This window comes from Tripterygium wilfordii, chromosome 21 (genome assembly GCF_013401445.1).
Source record: "Tripterygium wilfordii isolate XIE 37 chromosome 21, ASM1340144v1, whole genome shotgun sequence".
Taxonomy (NCBI): Eukaryota; Viridiplantae; Streptophyta; class Magnoliopsida; order Celastrales; family Celastraceae; genus Tripterygium; species Tripterygium wilfordii.
In genome coordinates, this window is record NC_052252.1 from 2,519,949 (window position 1) to 2,541,322 (window position 21,374).

At 37.4% G+C, this 21,374-nt stretch overlaps 3 protein-coding genes across 3 annotated transcripts; 2 read left to right on the forward strand and 1 right to left on the reverse strand.

The window, feature by feature from the left end:
* Window positions 1–6,514: 6,514 nt before the first annotated feature.
* On the forward strand, window positions 6,515–7,879 carry LOC119987692 (stemmadenine O-acetyltransferase-like). The gene has a single exon (XM_038832613.1). The coding sequence runs from the start codon at window positions 6,515–6,517 to the stop codon at window positions 7,877–7,879; it is 1,365 nt and encodes a 454-aa protein (XP_038688541.1).
* A 4,762-nt stretch (window positions 7,880–12,641) lies between these two features.
* LOC119990122 (BURP domain-containing protein BNM2A-like) lies at window positions 12,642–13,655 on the reverse strand. Its single transcript, XM_038835969.1, has 2 exons — window positions 13,555–13,655; window positions 12,642–13,465 (listed from the first exon to the last, which is right to left on the reverse strand). The coding sequence occupies exons 1-2, from the start codon at window positions 13,603–13,605 to the stop codon at window positions 12,752–12,754; spliced, it is 765 nt and encodes a 254-aa protein (XP_038691897.1). The 5' UTR covers window positions 13,606–13,655; the 3' UTR covers window positions 12,642–12,751.
* A 2,500-nt stretch (window positions 13,656–16,155) lies between these two features.
* Window positions 16,156–17,047, forward strand: LOC119990143. The gene is made up of 2 exons (XM_038835989.1): window positions 16,156–16,360; window positions 16,479–17,047. Exons 1-2 carry the CDS (start codon window positions 16,316–16,318, stop codon window positions 16,905–16,907), a joined length of 474 nt encoding a protein of 157 aa, XP_038691917.1. The 5' UTR covers window positions 16,156–16,315; the 3' UTR covers window positions 16,908–17,047.
* Window positions 17,048–21,374: the final 4,327 nt, after the last annotated feature.

Below are 21,374 nucleotides of genomic sequence, written 5' to 3' on the forward strand. Positions count from 1 at the left end.
GGAAAATAGTGTATTCAATTCAAGGCGTTATTTGGTTCACAAGACCTGTGGGATATAGTCAGCAATGGCTATATTGAGCCTACTCCTGAGCAAGAAAGTGCATATACTCAGGAGCAGAAGAATATTCTCAAGGATCAAAGAAAGAAGGACAAGAAGGCCTTGTTCTTACTTTATCAAGGACTGGAGGATGACACGTTTGAAAAGATTTCAGAAGCTGTCACCAGCAAAGAGGTGTGGGACAAGTTGGGGATCATCTACAAAGGTGTGGAACGAGTGACGAGAGTACGTCTGCAGACGTTAAGAAGTGAATTTGAAGAAGCTCGCATGAAGGAAGGAGAAACAGTGTGACTATCATTCCAGGTTGATTGGTATTGTTCACCAGATGCGAAGGAACGGAGAAACACTCGACGATAATCGAGTGAATGAGAAGTTGTTGCGGTCCCTAATGCCAGTTTTTGATTATGTCATTGCGGCAATTGAAGAGTCGAAAGACCTGGCCACTATGAGCACAGAGGAGCTGCTTGGGTCACTTCGTGTGCACGAATTGCGGATTCGAAAGACTGGAGATGTCGATGTCACATCTATAGAGAAAGCTTTGCAATCCAAAATTTCTTTTCAAGGCTATGGAGGAAGTCGTAGTAGGGGACGTGGTGGATTCAATCCTCGAGGGAGAGGAGGTCGTGGTAATTCCATGCAGACTAGAGGGACACAATATGGTGAGGGACGAATGACTGTACAATGCTGGAATTGCAAGCAATATGGACACTATGCTTCTGAGTGTCGTAACAAGAATGACAAAATGGCCAATTTTGTTGAAGGGTCTGCAGACTCACTAGAGGAGCCAACATTATTGTTTGCTGAAGGTTCATGGGAGGAGCCCATGTTGGACGTTAACGTTGCTGATGGGTTAGATGATCCACAGGAGGAGCCCATGCTGGATGTAGCTGGCACTGAAACTCTTCAAGAAGGAAATGTTTGGTATTTGGACTCCGGCGCAAGCAACCACATGAGTGGAAGAAGGGATTTTTTCATGGAATTGCACGAACATACAGGACGAACTGTTAGTTTAGGAGATGCCTCTAAGTTACAAGTTGCAGGGACAGGAAAGGTGATTATCTATCAGAAGGATGGCTCACATGCGCATATTTCTGATGTGTACTACGTACCAAATATGAGAAGCAATATTTTGAGTATTGGGCAACTTCTTGAGAAAGGTCATGTGCTCCACATGGAGGGGGAGTATACGGAGTTGAGAACTCGTGAGAACCGACTCATTGCTCGAGTTCGAATGTCGACCAATCGTATGTTTTCTTTACGCTTGAACACAATGTTGGTGCAATGTCTTGCCACACGTTTGGAGAGTGAAAGTGAAAAATGGCATTTACGTTATGGACACCTTCATCTACAAGGCTTGAAATTACTAAAGGAGGGTGGCATGGTGCAAGGACTCCCGAACATTGATGAACTAGCTGGTGTGTGCCCAACTTGTGTTCTTGGGAAGCAAACAAGGCAACCTTTCTCTACAGAAAGAAAATGGAGAGCTACTGGACCATTGCAACTTGTCCATACTGACTTGTGCGGACCATTTGAACCAGTGTCAATCGGAGGTAACAAATACTTTATTACGTTTATTGACGATTTTAGTAGGAAGATCTGGGTCCACTTCCTTAAAGAAAAATCTGCTGCATTTGAAGTGTTCAAAATTTTCAAAGCTTATGTTGAAAATGATAGTGCTAGTAAGATTGTTACTATCCGATCCGATTGCGGAGGGGAGTATACCTCTACTGCATTCCAAAAATTTTGCAGGGACAATGGAATCAAACATCAGCTCACCACTGCTTATACTCCTCAGCAGAATGGCATTGCCGAACGAAAGAATCGTACCATTCTGAATATGACCAGGAGTCTTCTCAAAGAAAAAATGCTACCCAAGATGTTCTGGGCAGAGGCCGTCGCATGTGCAGTGTATTTGCTGAATCGGTGTCCCACGAAAAGTGTTCAACATATGACTCCTCTTGAAGCATTGAGTGGGATCAAGCCAAATGTGACACATCTTAGAATTTTTGGATGTGTTGCATATGCTCAAATTCCTGAGGCTAGAAGGCAAAAGCTTGATGATCATGGAGTACGCTGTATATTTGTAGGCTACAGTGAAGATTCCAAAGCCTACAAGTTATATAATCCGGTGACAAAGAAGTTGCTAGTCAACCGGGACGTTATCTTTGATGAGGTAGCTGCATGGAGGTGGAATAACCAGGAGGCAACAGCTGAAACTCTTTCATTAGAAGATCATGAAGACCACCAAGAACGACCAGAAGATCCACTAATCACAACTCCATCTCCAATCCAGGCAGCCTCGCAATCACTAATACAATCACAAGGTACTGATATATCCAGCCCATCACCTCCGTTACGGACAAGAAGTTTGAGCAATTTGTATGAGGTAACTCGTAAGCTTAACTATGATGAAGATAGTGACTCAACTTTGTTGTGTTTATCTGCTGATCATGAGCCTTTGAGTTTCCAAGAGGCAAATGATCATGATTGCTGGAAGGTCGCAATGCAAGAAGAGATTCATGCTCTCGAGAAAAACAATACCTGGACACTCACTGATCTTCCACCTCATCACAAGGCAATCGGTGTAAAGTGGGTGTACAAGATTAAGAGGGCAGCGGATGGCAGTATAGATCGCTACAAAGCGAGGCTTGTAGCTAAAGGATATCGGCAACAATATGGGATTGACTATGATGAGGTATTTGCTCGAGTAATTAGATTTGATACTGTGAGACTAATCATTTCACTTGCAGCATCAAACAAGTGGAAGATATACCAACTTGACGTTAAGTCAGCATTTCTTAATGGAATACTTGAAGAAGAGGTGTATGTGCAACAGCCAGAGGGGTTTTGTGTACCAGGAAAGGAGAGCAAAGTCTGTCACCTGAAGAAAGCCTTGTATGGGCTTAAACAAGCTCCTAGAGCTTGGAACTCAAGATTAGATGGATACCTCAAACAGGATGGTTTTAATCAATGTACATATGAGCATTCAATGTACACCAAAGAAAGCAAAAATGGCGAATTGATGGTGCTGTGCATTTACGTGGATGATTTATTATTCACAGGAAATAATGAAGACATATTTGCTCAGTTCAAGCAAAATATGTTTCGGGAGTTCGAGATGACGGACATTGGGCTTATGTCTTATTTTTTAGGTATCCAGGTGTATCAAACTGATGATGGGATCTTTCTTTCCCAAAAGAAATATATAAGGGAGATACTTGAGAAATTCAAGATGAGCAATTGTAGCTCAGTCAACACACCTGTTGTGCCGAATCATAGTCTGACCATAGAAGGTGAAGGGGATGCGATTAATTCAACACATTATAAAAGCTTGATTGGAAGTCTCAGGTATCTTACAACAACAAGGCCCGACATTGTATATGGAGTGGGCCTCTTAAGTCGCTATATGGAGACACCAATGGAGTCTCATTGGCAAGCAGCGAAACGAATCTTGAGGTATGTTAAAGGGTCTCTGAATTTTGGTTTATATTATCCATGTGGGGAGAAGTTTGAGCTGAAAGGTTATTCGGATAGTGATTGGGGACGAGATCCGATTGAAAAGAAAAGCACTACAGGATATGTGTTCTTTGGGTCCTCAACTGCTTTCTCTTGGTCATCAAAGAAGCAAAATATTGTGGCTTTATCCTCTTGTGAAGCAGAATATGTTGCGGCTGCCTCCACAGTTTGTGAAGCGATATGGTTGAAGAATTTGTTGATAGCACTGAAGCAGCCACAACAAGATTCAGTTGTAATTTATGTGGACAACAAATCTGCAATTAAGCTTGCCAAGAATCCAGTACAACATGGGAGAAGCAAACATATTGACACAAGGTTTCATTTTATCAGGGATCATGTCAAGAATAAAACTGTGGAGTTAGTTTACTGCCATACACTTGAGCAAGTAGCTGATATTTTTACCAAACCTTTATCATTCAAGAGCTTCATGAAGATGAGAGATATGCTTGGAGTAAAAGAAGTCCGGTGTGAAGAAGAGAACACAACCAGACCTAGTTTGAAGGAGAGTGTTGGAAGTTAGCAAACTAGGTCAAATAGAAGATCGGGTTAGTGGATAAGTGGAGAATAAGGACCTTGCTTGTAGGCAAGGTTGGTTGCATAAGACCTATTCTTACGCAATCACTTTAGTCTGTTATGATCATGTAATTAGTTTTTATTTCTTCCTTGTTTTACGCTTGTAATATCCCTATATATGGGTCTTGCAAATTGAGTTTTAATGAATAAGAGAAATCATTTTTTCTCCATTATGTTTATCCTTAATTTGTTCTGGAGAGTTAGTATTCATCTTTAACCAAAAGATAAGAGTCCAGTTTAAACACCAACAGAATGATGGTGAATTCCATGGATATGATTTCCATAATTTTTTTACTTTTAACTTTGTATCATTGAAGATGACAACCACACCCATACCAAATTAATACGATCAATCAACCCATACCTGCATTATTGTCGCTGTATGTCCCTGCGTTAATGCACTTTAGTGTTTTTCCCCCTTTTCAAAAGATATCTCTTGGAGCTGTGTTGTTTGTATTGGATGACATGATCGACTTGTCATGTTCTTCAATGTTTGTAATTTATTGTGCCATTTAATACCATGAACCATACCCAATAGCTTTACTTCTTTGTTTTTGTGACGAGGGAACAACTGGAATCATAATCTATCGGATTACATCCTAATAGTAAACCCACGGATCATATGCAATACCCTTAAATCATGCGGGTCGGTTAAGTTATGGGTCGAAGACCGTTGTGACAATAACCTCAAATCGCGTCAGAATGGGTGTTGAAATCTGCAACCTCTCACGCACATGGATTAAGAGGTTCAAATAATATCCAATAGCTTTACTATGAGACATAAATCTTTACGTCTATAGTCTTTATCTTATTTAACTTGGGTAAATACATTACCTTGTCCAAAAAAAAGTAATGAAATTAAATTGTGCCCAACAAGTTTGACCTTTATAAAATGGTGTGATTATAAACATTGATCAACAAGTGGAGAAAAGAAAAATGGAGATTGAGATAATAGCAAGAGAGTGCATCAAACCCTCTTCTCCCACACCTAAAAACCTAAGAACACATTTCATCTCTCTCCTTGATCAATTCGCCCCTCCAATATATGTTACCGGCATAGTGATCAAGCCCAAGTGACAACTCTACGAGCGGAGTCCTAGTCGGAAGGGATATATACACGGACATTTCGAGACTTTAGTCGGGTCTACAAATAAATGAAGCTAGTGCGAGTGAAGTCCCATACTAGCAAAGTCCCACTGTAATGTAATGTTCGAATTAAGTAAAAAGACGAATCGTTTGTGTTTAGGTTAGTTATGCAGAATGGAAAAATAAACCTAGGCAAAATGATAATTTTATTGAGTTTCAAATAAAATTACAACTATAAGTTCTCGATCAAGGTTTTCATTGCTTGAAGGTGACAAAAATGTCATTTTTTGTGCTCCAAAGAATACACAAAACTTTCCCCCAATAATTATCGATGAAATTTAAAAGATAACCTATGCCATCACAAAAATCTCAAATATAAAATAGCCAAGCTAGCTCTAATACCAACTTGTTTTTATGTGAATAAACCAAAAAAATCCAAAATAATCACGTATGGGAGTTCAAAAGAGGTATATCTTTGAGTTGTGTGGCATTGTCTTGGATAAAATAATTGATTCGGGTACCCCATGACATTGGAATCTTGTGATAATTAAGGTCCCTACATGATTATTGTCACCACATCACATGTGATGTTGAAATGTCTCTGTGTGAATGCATTATTTATTTGTCTAAGCAAATCTGCAATTCATATCATTTAATGAGTTGCAGGTCCATACCTGCATTATTGTCATGACTGAATGTGATAATAATGGTATAATGTCCAAACGATAATGCACTATACTGTTTTTTTTCCCCTTTCAAAAGATATCTCATTCAATGAACTATACAATGGCTTTACTTTTTTTTAAACGATAATGCTCTGTACAATGAACCAGATTCAATAACTTTACTTTTTTTTGACGAGGGAACCCACTCGAATCATAGTCTATTGGAATTCACCCCAATAGTAATCCTTGGGTCACATGCAATACCCACAAATTAAATGGGTCGGTTAAGTTTTGGGTCGAAACCCATTGCGACAGTAACACCAAGTTGTGTTAGAATGCTTGTTAGAATCTGCGACCTCTCACGCACATTGGTTAAAAGGTTCAATAAAGTAACTTAACTTAATCATCAGAATGAACAATTTTTTTTTGTCATCCAATGGCTTTACTATTAGACATAAAGCTTGATGTCCGTATAGTCTGTATCTTATTTAACTTGGCTAAATACATTACCTTCCAAAAAAAGGAATGAAATTTAATAGTGTCCAAGAAGGTTGACCTTTATGGCTTTATAACATGTTGTGATTATGAACATTCATCTACAAGGGGAGAAAAGAAAAATGGAGATTGAGATAATATCAAGAGAGTACATCAAACCCTCTTCTCCCACACCTAAACACCTAAGAACCCATTTCATCTGTCTCCTTGATCAATTCGCCCCTCCAATATATGTTACCGGTATAGCCTTTTTCGCTGCAAATTACCAAGGTGACTCCATCTCCTCATCCAAGAGATCACAAGTATTGAAACAATCTTTATCAAAGATACTTGCTCTTTATTATCCCCTCGCCGGACGGATCATCGACGATACTTCCATTGATTGTAACGACGAGGGGGCTCCTTATATGGTGGCTAGATGTAATTGCAATTTATGTGATTATCTCAAACAACCTGATCTCTCAACACTCTCTAAGTTTCTCCCACTGGAGATCATTAATAGTAAAATGACTCCAGGTGGTCATACAGCTATGTTCCAAGAAAATCTTTTTGCTTGTGGTGGTTTGGCCATAGGCTTCGCTTTTCCACACAATTTATTTGATGGAACTAGTATATTTTTATTCCTGAAAAATTGGGGTACACTGGCACGAAAAGGAGCAGTGACTCAATTTCCTGATTTCAGCACCTCATATTTCTTTCCTCAAAACAGTGCATTCCCGCAAGATTTAACTGCCAAGGCTGTATCGCGTCCATTATTTGGAAGACAGGGAAATTTTGTTGTAAGAAGGTTTGTGTTTAAAGGATCAGTCATTAGCAATCTTAAGGACAAAGCAACGAGATTAGGCGTGCAAAAACCAACGCGTGTAGAAGTTGTTGTTGGACTCCTCTTTAAATGCATAATGTCTGCATCGATAGCGAAATCGGGTTCTAAGAACAACAAGAAGTACTCAGCTCTGATATCAACTCACGTGAACTTGCGACGAAAGGCAGTACCCCAATTACGAGAAACAAGTGTGGGAAATTTGCTTCTACTAGCAGGGATAGAAGCATATAGTGAAGATACTGATTTGCGTAGTTTCGTGTCCCAAATGAGAGAAACATTATCCCCAATCAACGGGGATTTTGTGAAGAGCCTTCAAGGAGATCAAGGATTGCAGTGGCTCTGCGAATATTTGAAAAAGCTTCGTGAATCATATTCTAAAGCTTTCGAAGAATGCATTGTTTTTAATAGTTGGTGCAACGGAGGGACTAATATAATTGATTTTGGTTGGGGGAAGAATATATGGTTTCCAGCTGTTATTTTTGCCAAACCCGGCGGGGCAAATTTGATTCAGCTTGTGGACACAAGAATGAGTAATGGAATAGAAGCATGGGTATCATTGGATGAAGAAATCATGTCCATGGTAGAGAATGATCAGGAGCTCCTTTCAATGGCCTCAGTAGATCCAAGCCCTCTTGAAATTGATTCACTCAAGTCAAAGCTTTGATACTCTGCCTCGAACTTTGAGGTCCTATTGTGAGAATATAGGCATATAGTTTTTCTCGGGCATTCAGGCATGATTGTAATTGCCTTGTGTAATCAGAGTAACATACCAAACCAACCTTAATTTATTCGGTCTATTGATTCCTGTTTAGTTTGGCAAATTATGTATTTTTAATTTCTATGATTTCACTGTTTTTTAATCTAAGTATCTATTGTTTTTTAAATTATTTCTCTACAGAAACAATCCAAATGTTAAAAAAAATGACGCGAAGTAAAAAAGCGACTTCAGAGCTGTCCCATGCGATAGCTCTGAAGTCGCTTGTGCGCCTCTAGCTAGGGTCACTCGAGCGACTTTTAATCTCTCTCAATTTTAAGGATGAATTGTTATCCAGTCAATCGAGCTACTCCCTTAGTCTCTCGAGTGACTTGGGTACTAATTCAAAACAATTTTCTCTTACATAAAATCTTCCCCAATCAATTCCTATCTATTTTTAATTAATTTAATACCCTGAAATACACTTTGAATACGTTTAATCAACCCCGAATCACTCAAATCACTCGGGATCTCAATACAAACAAATCTATCAACAACTTAATTAAATCAACAGTAGTGTTAGGTAGCCCATGAGAGTCCAAGTCTCTTAAACGAAATTTTAAAACATTTTAACTCTCAAAAATACATGTTAGATTTTTTTTTAAAATTACATATTCAGAATCAGCACATAATACTCTTTCCAACAAGATCCATTGTCGATGAGTTTTATCGGATAAATCTTAATTCCATTGTTTTTTCAATGGAATTTCAAAAACAAATGAATTCAGAACTAAATCAATGAATTATAGACTATGCTTTAAAAAAAATAGAATCTATATTAAAACAATAAATTTTTGACAATGAATTCTGGGATAAAAGAGTATAAATAAAATTATTTTATTGATTAAATCAACGAAATAAATCTGTTGGGCTCCCATGGACTACCAAACTGATGGGCTACATTTTATTTTCGTTAAATCAAATCAACGATTCAAAACTACCCCTCAAGATGGCGCATAGATATCAAACATGCTTATCCTGACAAGCAAATCGTTAAACAAGGAATTCGACACAGCCTTAGTCAACACATCAGCCAGTTGCCCTATAGTACTAACGTACAGGACTTCAATTATTTCTACAATTTTAATTGCTGATTGATTATCATAATACAACTTCATTGGCTTCTCAGAGGCAAAACCCAACTCCCCGATAAGCCTTTTCAACCACAATAACTCACAAATGCCTTTCTGCACTAGACAACGAAACAACTTTTTGTTTCTTACTTTTCCAAGTGACTAAATTACCTCCCACAAAGGTAAAATAGCCAGAAGTTGAACGTCTCCTATCTCCCTTACCTCCCCAATCATAATCGGTATACCCGAAAACATCTACATGTCTATGCTTAGAAAATAACAAACCCTTTTCAGGCACAGACTTTCAATATCTCAAAATTCTCACAACTGCCTCCATATGTTGCTTTCCCAGATTATGCATAAATCTACTCACAACACTCACAGCATAAGCAATATCAAGTCTAGTATGAGACAAATAAATTAATCGCCCAACTAACCTTTGATATTGCTCTTTGTCAGCTGGAATTTGATTCAAACAATCTTCCAAATCATGATTTTGTTCAATAAGAGACCCAATTGGTTGACACCCAAGCATGCCGATTTCCTTCAAGAGATCAAGAACATATTTCCGTTGTGACAGAAAAATACCATGATCTAAATGAATGACTTCAATACCTAAGAAATATTTGAGTCCACCCAAATCTTTCATCTCATCAGAGTCATTACCTGTGACAACCATATCATCTACATAAATAATAAGTGCTGTCAATTTATCACCCACTCTTTTCAAGAATAGAATGTGATCTGCATTACTCTGTTTATATCCATATTTTCGCATTGCAAGTTGAAATCTATCAAACCTGGCTCATGGAGACTGCTTCAAACCATACAAAGCTTTCTCTAGCCTGCACACAACACTAGAATGATTCGGAGCATTATAACCTGGTGGTAACGCCACATATACCTCCTTCTGCAAGTCACCATTTAAAAAGACATTTTTCACATCGTATTGTTGCAAAGGCCAACCAAAATTTGCTGCCAAAGATAGCAATACCCATTCTTCTTGAAGCATGTTTCTACAACATGTTTAGTGCTTCCATAATAAGAGTACTTTCCACCAGTAGGAACTAAGGGAGCCGAAAAAGTATTGTTCTTTCCAAAATTTTGTACTGCCATAGCCATTGGAGATACTTCTTCCGAATTCATCATAGTGTTACAACGAAGCTCTTCACGTCGTATAGTGGAACAAGCTACATCTGGTCCAGGAAGAGGGTCGGTGTGTAGTATATCACCCCAAATAGAATCATAAACACATAAACTTGGTCCTTATCAATTTCAGCCATGCGAGTCTTACTCACATCCGGTTGGGTGAAAGTAATCAGTCGACGATGATCAAGTTCTTGGCAAATAACCTTTAAATTAGAGTAGTATGCAGCAGTGGCGGATCCAAGAATTTGAATTAGTGGGGGCACAAAAGTATTGCGGGGGTCCCGGGGGCAGCGCCCTCGGGATTTTTTTTGTTGGGTTCTATATGTAATCGATTTATGATTATTGATTGCAATACAAAAACACATTAATAATAGTTCAAAGCAATAAGAAGATACATTGTAATTATCACAATAGCATTCAACATGTCTCCATCTTTTATTTGCAAAGCCAATAATAATTCATATGTAATCCCCAACATAGTCAACATTAGTTGCAAATTGAAAACAAAATCAAATGATTGCAAGTATCTCAAAAGGCCATGTGCTTGAGCTTTTTTGTTGAATCTGTAGCGTGAAACAATTTCTAGGATTTATGAGGTTGGGTTGGGTCTAAACTAGTTACTAGATTGGGTAAAAATTAATGGATTGGGGGCATCAATTTTTTTGATTGGGAGTCTTAAACTTTATTTGACATGTAATTAACTAATTATAGCATATTTAGTATTAAAATTTTTTTTTCACTGGGGGCGTGCCCCCAGTCCCTTCCACCTCGGTCCACCTCTGGTATGCAGCAACGGGTCGCCCAGTCTGTTTAGTTGCTATAACCTTACGGGATAAATCATACAGAACGGAAGAAGAAGAATATAGCAGATAAAGGCTAGGTCTACGGTCTACCTGCTCGATACCAAGTCAATTTAGGGTGCAGTATATTTCTTATTCACAATTCTCCTAATCGGAGGTATTTGTACAGTTTACACATCTCCTATTCTAGGAAAGTGATAATTACAAGGAATAGAATTAATCCCATAATTATCGGGATCTAAATACAAACAAATCTATCAACAACTTAATTAAATCAATCAACGATTTAACATGCTCTACACGTGCCGGCCCTACAAGAACCGTAAAATACTGGGCTTTACAGGTTTGCTGAACTAATAATGAATTTGAGGGTAATTAAAAATCAGGAAAGGAGGGCGTAATTGAGATAAATAAAAGTTAGGTATTAAATTTTGGAAAAGTCGTATCATTTGAGCTTAAATTTAGAAATAACAAAAATAAAAAATAAAAACCTAAATAAAACAGATTTCTCTCTCTCTTTCCCTTCTCACACAACCCACACCGCCAGAATTCAAAGCAATGACCTATCAAATCGAAGGTCCATAAGCCTATTTCAACCTTCCATCGCCATAAAAAGTGTTACGAACCTACATGCATGAAGTGGCTAGTTTAGGTCGGTTAAGCTGGTATATAACTTTGTATTAGTTCATTGGTAACGCAGTTTATGAAATGATATCAAAATGAAGATGTTTCTTCACTCTTTTGTTCTCTGGTTTTCCTCTGCGTTTCTTCTTCTTGTATTCGTCATCTCTTTGCTAGGTCTAGGTTTGAAAGGAGTGTATCAAAAAGCCACTTATTCCGTTGGAAACTCAACTCGAAGTCAATAACCGCCGGGTCATGAATAAACCCCCGATCCGGCCACCAGAGGTGCTGCTGTCCCACCCAAGCCTTATCTATTCCGCCCTTTCACCGGCTGAAACAGTCGCCAGGAATGGATGGCCCAAGAGAGAGCCACGGGTGACATTAACGGGTCACTGTTGAGCGGACTGAAAATTAATTTTCTGTCGCTGCCAGAGAGTGTTTACAATTTGGATCGCGACTCCAGTTGAGTTGGATATATTACCCGAATCCCAACAGAGAACTCGAGCACTGACTGGAAATTTTGCTTACCAAGTGTTGTGCGGTAGCAGGTATAAAATATAAATTCGTAGCGTAATTAATGTTAGATAATGTTATGGTGTTACAATATCACTTCGGACCTTCTACTCATACCCTCATCCCCTCACCAACATATACCTATATAGTATATGGCTACCCTTATATAGTGTAAGTTATAAGTTTTAGTGTAAGTCGTAAGTTTCTCTCACTTTGGTTTGCTTTGTGCATTTGTGACACGGTGCAAAAGTACTGATCAATTGGTTAGTTAACGACTAAGCCAACATAATTCGGAATCCATCAAGAAAATTGAGAGAAACTCAAAATTTATATTAATTCATAATTCATCTCCTTTGCTGAAGACGACGACAACCATATAAATACTAAAACTATAAAACCCTATGAAATTATCAAAAAGTACTAATAATAAAATTAGAAATACTCATTTGACTAAAATTTCTATTAACAACTAAAAATAAAACTCTTAATAACGCAGCACATAAGCAAATAGATAGATAGATCGAAACAGCTTCAATACATAGCATATAAGCAATACATGAATCAACACAAGGTTTATTTAGGTTTTATTACGTAATTTCCTTGCAAGCAATGTAAGATGGTAGTCTCTAGAGATTATTAGCGTTTGATTTTGTCTGGATCCAAAGAAGATGTCCTTCAGGGAAGACGTGACACACAGGGGATGGTGACTTGGTATTTAGAAGTCGAAATGAAATGTGGTTTGGATCCCAATTCGAAGTGTTCATATGGCAAACAGCATAAGTATTAAACCTATCTCCAACATCACCTTTTAGTAAAACGCGGAAAGCCTTGGTTTCCCCATCAAATTGGTGATGGCAACGATAAACCTTGTAAGGGTAGGGCATCGGGTGACACCCTATTACTTTTCGAGTCGGAATCTCTTTGAAATCCATAATAGTATAGCTAATTGAATTCCACATGGCATTGTGTGTCGTGGCTAGGACTTTGATCTCATCCTTCTGTCCAAATATAGTGTTTGCGAATTCGAGTAAAGACTCAAAAGAGGTTGCGCAAGCCATGGCCTCTCCTTGTATGGGTTTGGATTCGCATTCTTCGAGGGTATCTTGCATTGCTTTAGCTCTAACAGAATCTCGCGGGATTGAGAGGAGTTGGAGAATGTTTGGGAGCTCAGACAATGAGAAAGGTAATGAATCAGCTTGTTCTTTGGACAATAAATGGGAAGTGCTATTGACTTTAAGCTTAATCGTGAAAGGATTTCCGACACCTAAATCATCAATGTTGAAGAAGTAGTTCATGTGAGCCTCAACGTTGCGTTCGTCCAATCCATCGCCATAGCCACACTGCACTAATTAAAATGTAATTCGTGATGAAACGAGTAATTAAAATGATTTCATGATCTATGTTCGCTATTGTTAGGAAAGACGCGCACCTTAGTTACGAACAGAAGACACAAGATCATTATCCCATGACGAAGGGTCATTCTTCTTCTTTGGTAATGGAGATAGTCAGATAGTAGATACGCAATCAATATAAATTGGCCGTGTATATATATATATATATATATATACGCACACACACACACAGCTGACTCACGTACATTTTGAAAACCCATTTTGCTCTAATGCCAATTTTTACGTTAAACCATGTTGAATAAATTACCATTTAAGGTCAAAAAGCAGACAAAGTAGTCCAATTAGTAGTGAAAACTGAAGTGACACCACAATAAAGAATTCAAATAATCACATGCATCATACCGTGAATAAAAATTGGCTCTATATGTAACCATGCAGGCACTACAACATAAAACAACCAAACTAGCTCTAATACCAACTTGTTTTTATGTGAATAAACGAAAAAATCCAAAATAATCAGGTATGGGAGTTCAAAAGAGGTATATGTTTGAGCTGTGGGGGGTTTGTATTGGATAAAATAATTGATTTGTGTACCCCATGACATTGGAATCTTGTGATAATTAAGGTCCCTACATGCGTTATTGTCACCACATCACATGTGATGTTGAAATGTCTCTACGTGAATGCATTAAATCCTAAAAAAAATTCTTTTTTTTTTGTTTCTTTCTTTTTATCCATTAAGCCATTAACATCGCGTAATGTGATTTATCCATTGAATTGGTAATCATATTAAACTGTAAACATCAAATCCGAAAAAAATTCATTTATGAATTGACTATATAACGCAGGCTTCGGCTTCACCAACTGTAAATCAAGAACCCTAGAAAATCCAAACACAACTCAAATATACCCTTATTAGCTAGACTAATTAATCTATACAATCATTTGTCATTTCTTGTTCATTATTTTTTTTCTTGTGATAAAGATTTAATAATGATTAAGACATTTTTATGTAAGTTCTCGATCAAGGTTTTCATTGCTTGAAGGTGACAAAAATGTCTTTTTTTGTGCTTCAAAGAATACACAAGACTTTCCTCCAATTATTATCGATGAAATTTAAAAGATAACGTATGCCATCACAAAAATCTCAAATATAATATAACCAAGCTAGCTCTAATACCAACTTGTTTTCATGTGAATAAACGAAAAAATCCAAAATAATCACGTATGGGAGTTCAAAAGAGGTATATCTTTGAGTTGTGTGGGATTGTATTGGATAAAATAATTGATTTGGGTACCCCATGACATTGGAATCTTGTGATAATTAAGGTCCCTACATGCATTATTGTCACCACATCACATGTGATGTTGAAATGTCCCTATGTGAATGCATTATTTATTTGTCTAAGCAAAGCAAATCTGCAATTTTTTATCCTTTTGTCGTCCATTGATGGATAGTTTCTTTCTTTCTTCTTACAGTAGTGCTAGGTAGACCATATAGTGATAGCTCATGGGAACTCAAGTCTCTTAAACGAAATTTTAAAACGTTTTAACTCTTGAAATACATGTTAAATTTTTTTTTAAAAAAATTACATATTCGGAATTAGAGCATAAAACTCTTTCTAACAAGATTCATTGTCGATGAATTTTATCGGATCGATCTTAATTCCATTGTTTTTTTCAATGGAATTTCAAAAACAATGGATTCCGATCTAAAACAATGAATTATAAACTGTGCTTTAAAAAAAATATAATCTATATTAAAATAATAAATATAACTTTCGTGAATTAGACGACAAAATCCGAATATAAAAAATCTTTGAAAAAGAGATGAAGTATTGAACTTAAGAACTAACTGAAGATAATTAAGAGACTACTTTCATTGATTGAATTCTGCGGATGAACAATATGTTTGTATTGAGATACAGGGTAGCATGTAAACACACGCAAAGAGATAAAGCTAAACTTATAGAAGGTAGACTACGGTCTGTCTATACACAGTAAGACAGAGGACCGTTGAGAGTTACGGTCCTATTCAAACGTTGAGAGTTGTACAGCACAAGAGGTGAACTAATATGGGCCTAAGTGATGGGGTTGATTACTTGGTTTTGTGGTAGAGGCCTTCTCTTCATTACTAATCACCAAATCTCATTCTTTGTACTCACACTCTCACACCCAAAAACCATCTCTCTAGGACTCTCAAACACACCTAGAAAGTTGCACAAACCTTGCCTCTTACAGGTTATCCGAAAACACAAAAGAATAAAACTCAAAACCTGATATAATTTTGGTTTTACAACTTAAGATAAACGTCAGGTCCATCTTGTAGTTCGGACAGCTCCTCCAGATGTCCGAACAGTAGCTCCAAACAGCAACTACAGCACCAACTTTGAGCCACAAAACTCCACTGTAATCATATTACCTGCAACACCAAAAGAATGATTCAGCGCTTTCAAAATAGTCATATCAAACTCAATGAAAAAGATCTCTAAAATCATTGAAGGTCTTCAAATCATTGCAACCATAATCTATGTGAAGCCTCAAATTTGTTATATAAAGATTTAATAATGACTAAGACTGTTTTATATTAATTGACAGTACATCTCTAGAATTTTATATTATAAGGGAATGGATCCAACAGATATTCCACCTATGCATTGTAAAGCTGGCACTCGCGTGGTATCTATCTCTTCACAAACATCTACTACTGATTTTTATTTTTTTTGGTTATGTTAGAGGTTTTGAGGATTCTTGCATGGCCCAGTCCTCTATCTATATAGGAAGAGTCATCACAGTAAGCTTTGCATCACATTCAACAAAACATTTATTGCTGCAACCATGAGTAGTTCCATGGCCTTCTTTACTCTTCTGTCACTTCTCCTGGTATGTATTCTTTCAAGCAAGAAAGAAATCATGAATATATATTGATTAGAATGAAGTCCTTCTTTGTTTTACTGTTTCCAATATTAATTAACTAGTTTCTCATTTTCTCTTGGAGTAGGTCATCACTGATGCAAGAATGGACCCGATTGATTCTCTGAAACCAGCTCTCGAAGCCCATGGCATGGATCTCCAAGTGAAGATTACGTCCGATTTTGATACCGATGAGAAAGCAAATGTTTTCTTCTACCCTCGACAGCCCAAGGATGTTTCAGAAAAGATTACGTCCGATTTTGATACAGATGGGAAAGCAAATGTTTTCTCCTACCCTCCTCAACAGCCCAAGGATGTTTCAGGAAAGATTACATCTGATTTTGATACGGATGGGAAAGCAAATGTTTTCTTCTACCCTCGACAGCCCAAGGATGTTTCAGGAAAGATTACGTCCGATTTTGATACGGATGGGAAAGCAAATGTTTTCTTCTACCCTCGACAGCCCAAGGATGTTTCAGAGAATGAGAAAGACCGCCAACAGCCCAAGGATGTTTGAAAGAATGAATGATGTGTTTAGTTCTTTAATTGATCTCCCTGTTCTGCCGTCCCACCTCTATGTGTGCTCCATCTCATAATGGATGTAATGTTATTTACCAGTCAGTAATAAGTGCACCTGCACTGCATATTGTGTTTAAATATCGTGTTTATATTCTTCTTCTTCTTTTTTTATTTAGTTTTCCTTCTATGGTGAGAGATATAATCTCGATTTCCATAGTGAACCAAACGGACCCTCAACTAATATTACAAACCATAAAAAAAATTCCAATCAAAGCAGCATCCATTATTTTTTATTGGTGTATGAAAATTTGTTCTTCTTCAAAAATAATTAGTCAAACTAATGGAACTTGCGAAATAATTAAACAACAATCATTACACACTAGAATAACAAGGAAAACTCAGCAAGAAAAAACCTCGAGTCTATCAAGCGATCCACTATGTGAATAAATATTACACAGGATCTATTCTAAGATACCTTATTACATCAAATATTCAATGTATGTTTTCTAAACCCCAGCAAGTATGTTAGCTGGACAGACTTTGGCTGCAACCAATGTACCAGTGTTGAGAAGATATTGTCTAGTACATCACCAACAAGTAACACACTCCACCACACTCCACCAAGAGCTATCTCACGCCAGTCTTCTTCTCCAACAATCACAATGAAACATGAAACGAAAAACTCCTAAGCTTTAAACGAATATGCCTTGTATTTTGAGCTCGTACTTCAGTAAGTCTTCAAAGTCTTGGACGGTAAGTATATATATCTTCCCAGGAACTCTACTTGCCTAAGACTTCAAATATCCCAAGATTCTAGTTTCTTAAGTTGGAATCAATCACCAACCTAATTAACAGGAGTTTCCTTAACCCGAAACTAGGAAACATAAAATACAAGTATTCCTTCAAATCAAACCTAGATAGAGAGTTTCTAATAAAAGATAACTCTAAACTATCTTCAACAAAAGTCATAAAAGCCCATATAATTAATAAGTAATCCATAACTGCTGAGTTGGAATACTTGACCCATGTGAAAACAGATCCAAACCTACATCAAGATACTTGAAACTATCCAGTAGAGTAGGTTATTTCAAGATACATCGCTGCATATAGAAAACACATTCACACAAATATAATAAATAGTTATTCTTCAATACTTGAGCACTCAACTTGTCACTATAAGAAGGGTTAAAATCCCCAACAATTGAAATAATAAATACATATCAAGAGAAGTGAGAAAGTGAGAAGCAACAGCCGAAATACACTGACAAAGAAAGCTTTGAAATTCTACTCAAGTGATCATCTTACTACATCGAGCTTCTTCCAAAGATCTCTTGTTCTTGTGTTGCTGCAAACCTACCGTGCTTCATTCCTAGTTACTGTGAGATCAAAAAATCAGATTGTGAGCCTCACCTTGTCTTACTCAAATTCTATCCTACCTGTGAGACACATCTTTTGAGTGTTCCTCTTCTATTTGCTTAGTGCAAAACCTTGAGTGAACCTGTTACCTATACATACAAACTTGTAAAAAGTCCCTTTGTTGGGCAACTACCTTTGAAAGGTTGTGGTGTAGGGTAACCTTGAAACCCTTGTGAGAAGTGGGAACTTGTCTTGTGAAACTTCCAGTTTCAACTTTCAAGGGTGAATTAAAAATCCTTGTGAGTTTGGGGAGTTTTGCTAAAACCCAATATTGTCGATTTCCTTGGAAAAAATTCTTTCATTAGTGGATTCGAAAGTCCTAGGTGTTGGACCAATACTTATTGTCTAGGTCGACATTGTGTTTTTGATGATTGTGTGCAAAAATGTGTGTGAACATGCTTGACTTGAATATGTCTTAAAATGTGAGAAAGTATGTTTTGATGATTGCTTGCCAAAATACATGTTGAATGTTCCGACTTGCTTGTGCATCAATTATATCTTACATCATACTTTGAATACATGATCTTGAGTATGTGAACTATGATTATATATTAACTCAATGATTCATGTGGTAAATGCTTATGGTCATAATGTTATATATGCTAAAAATTGGATTATTTGAACATAACTAATATATATTTCAAGCATGAAACTCAAACAAGCTTACAAGCATTTTTTAGATCGTTTCGGGTTCAACTTTCCATCAGTCCAAGAATTTGTCAAACATATAACATAGAAGGTTAAGTTTATTCTTCTCCAATAGGAGGTATTATATAATTACAGATCTTGGACTAAGTAAGGCAACTAAATCAATCACCTCCTAATTTACAGTCCTAATTTACAATTACATTACAATCAATTTATCATATAATTACAGCCTAAATTATAGCTAATTTACAACTCTAACACCCCCTCTCAAGTTGGTGCGTAGATATCACTCATGCCCAACTTGTCAAGAGAGTTGTAAAAAACTTTGCTGGAGACAGCTTTGGTAAGAACATCTGCCAATTGATCCTCCGTTCTTACAAATGGTACCTCAATAATATTGGCCTCCAACTTTTCCTTGATAAAATGTCGATCTACTTCCACATGTTTAGTCCGGTCATGTTGAACTGGATTATGGGCAATATTCATGGCAGCAATATTATCACAGTAAAGCTTCATAGGTTTGCTAGACTTAAAACCTAGATCCTTCATCAAACCTCTTATCCACAACAATTCACATATTCCATGAGACATACCTCGGTACTCAGCTTCTGCACTTGATCTTGCAACAACCTTTTGTTTCTTACTTCTCCATGTAACAAGATTCCCACCTACAAAGGAAAAATAGCCAGAAGTAGAACGTCGATCAGTCAGAGAACCAGCCCAATCAGCATCTGTGTATCCTTCGACATCCAAGTGACCTTGTTTAGAGAACATTAAACCCTTGCCGGGTGCAGTCTTCAAATACCTTAGAATTCTTACAACGGCATCCATATGACTATCTCCTGGAGCATGCATAAATCGGCTAACCATACTTACAGCATAAGCGATGTCGGGTCGCGTATGTGATAAGTAAATTAGCTTCCCGACAATCCTTTGATATCGTTCCTTATCAAAATCTGCCGAACTTGGACATTCACACAACTTATGATTTTGCTCTATTGGGACCTCACTAGGCTTGCAGTCAAGCAGTCCTGTTTCAGCTAGTAAATCAAGAATATATTTTCGTTGTGATAGGAAGATACCGTTTCTTGATCTGGCAACTTCTATCCCAAGAAAATATTTAAGATCACCCAATTTTTTCATCTCAAATTCGGTAGTAAGGTACTTTTGTAACTCAACAATTTCATCTTTATCATTACCAGTCACAACCATATCATCAACGTAAATAATTAAGGCAGTCACTTTACCTCGTTTATGCTTAATAAACAGAGTGTGATCATAATTACTCTGTCTATAGCCAAACCTCTTCATGGACAGAGTAAACCTTCCAAACCATGCTCTAGGAGACTGTTTTAGCCCATATAGTGATTTCTTTAATTTACACACCACTCTTTCCTTCGTAGCTGACATTCCAGGAGGGAGATCCATATACACCTCTTCTTTCAATTCTCCGTGCAAAAAAGCATTCTTGACATCAAATTGTAGAAGAGGCCAGTCAAGATTGGCAGCTAAGGATAATAGTACACGGATTGTATTCATCTTTGCTACTGGGGCAAAGGTCTCTTGATAGTCCACGCCAAAAGTCTGTGTATATCCTTTTGCTACCAACCTTGCTTTGTACCTTTCAATCGAGCCATCCGCTTTATGTTTTATTGTAAAGACCCATCTGCATCCCACGGTCTTCTTCCCTCTAGGTAAGGGAACTAGTTCCCATGTAGAATTTTTTTCAAGAGCACTCATTTCATCAGTCATGGCTTTATTCCATCTAGGATCTGCTAGAGCATCCTGCCACTTACTTGGAATAGATACAGAAGATAAATGATATACAAAAGATGCATATGACTCAGATAACCTATGTGATGAGACATGATGGCTAACAGGATATTTAGTTTTGGCATTTAAATCAGGTACATATTGGGATTTTGGTATGCCACGAGTTAGTCGTTGGGGAAGACTATATTTTCTAGGTTCAAGATTATCGGTTAACGCACCATGAGATTTAGAATTGGATGGATCACTAGAGAGTATATCAGTTAAGTCAAGTGTTACCTCAGGTTCAAGAACCAAAGTTGTTGGAGGAGCCGAAGGTGATGGTGTAGACGGGGGGTGAATAACCACTTGTGCAGGTTCAGTAGAGACATTTTCATTCATAGTGGAGGCAGCTGGTTCTGGTTCACTAGGGGCAGATTCATCATCAATTTCATTAACAATGGGAGGAATATCAGCTGCCAGTTCATCAACAGTGGGAGTAATTGTTGGAAAATTCTGTGGGATCTTTCCTTCGAAGTTGAGTATCTCCCCCTGAAGAGAAGAGCCACACACTGGATGTTTAAAGTAGCTGTGATCTTCATCAAAGACCAAATCCATCGTCACATAGGTCTTTTTGGATGGAGGGTGGAAG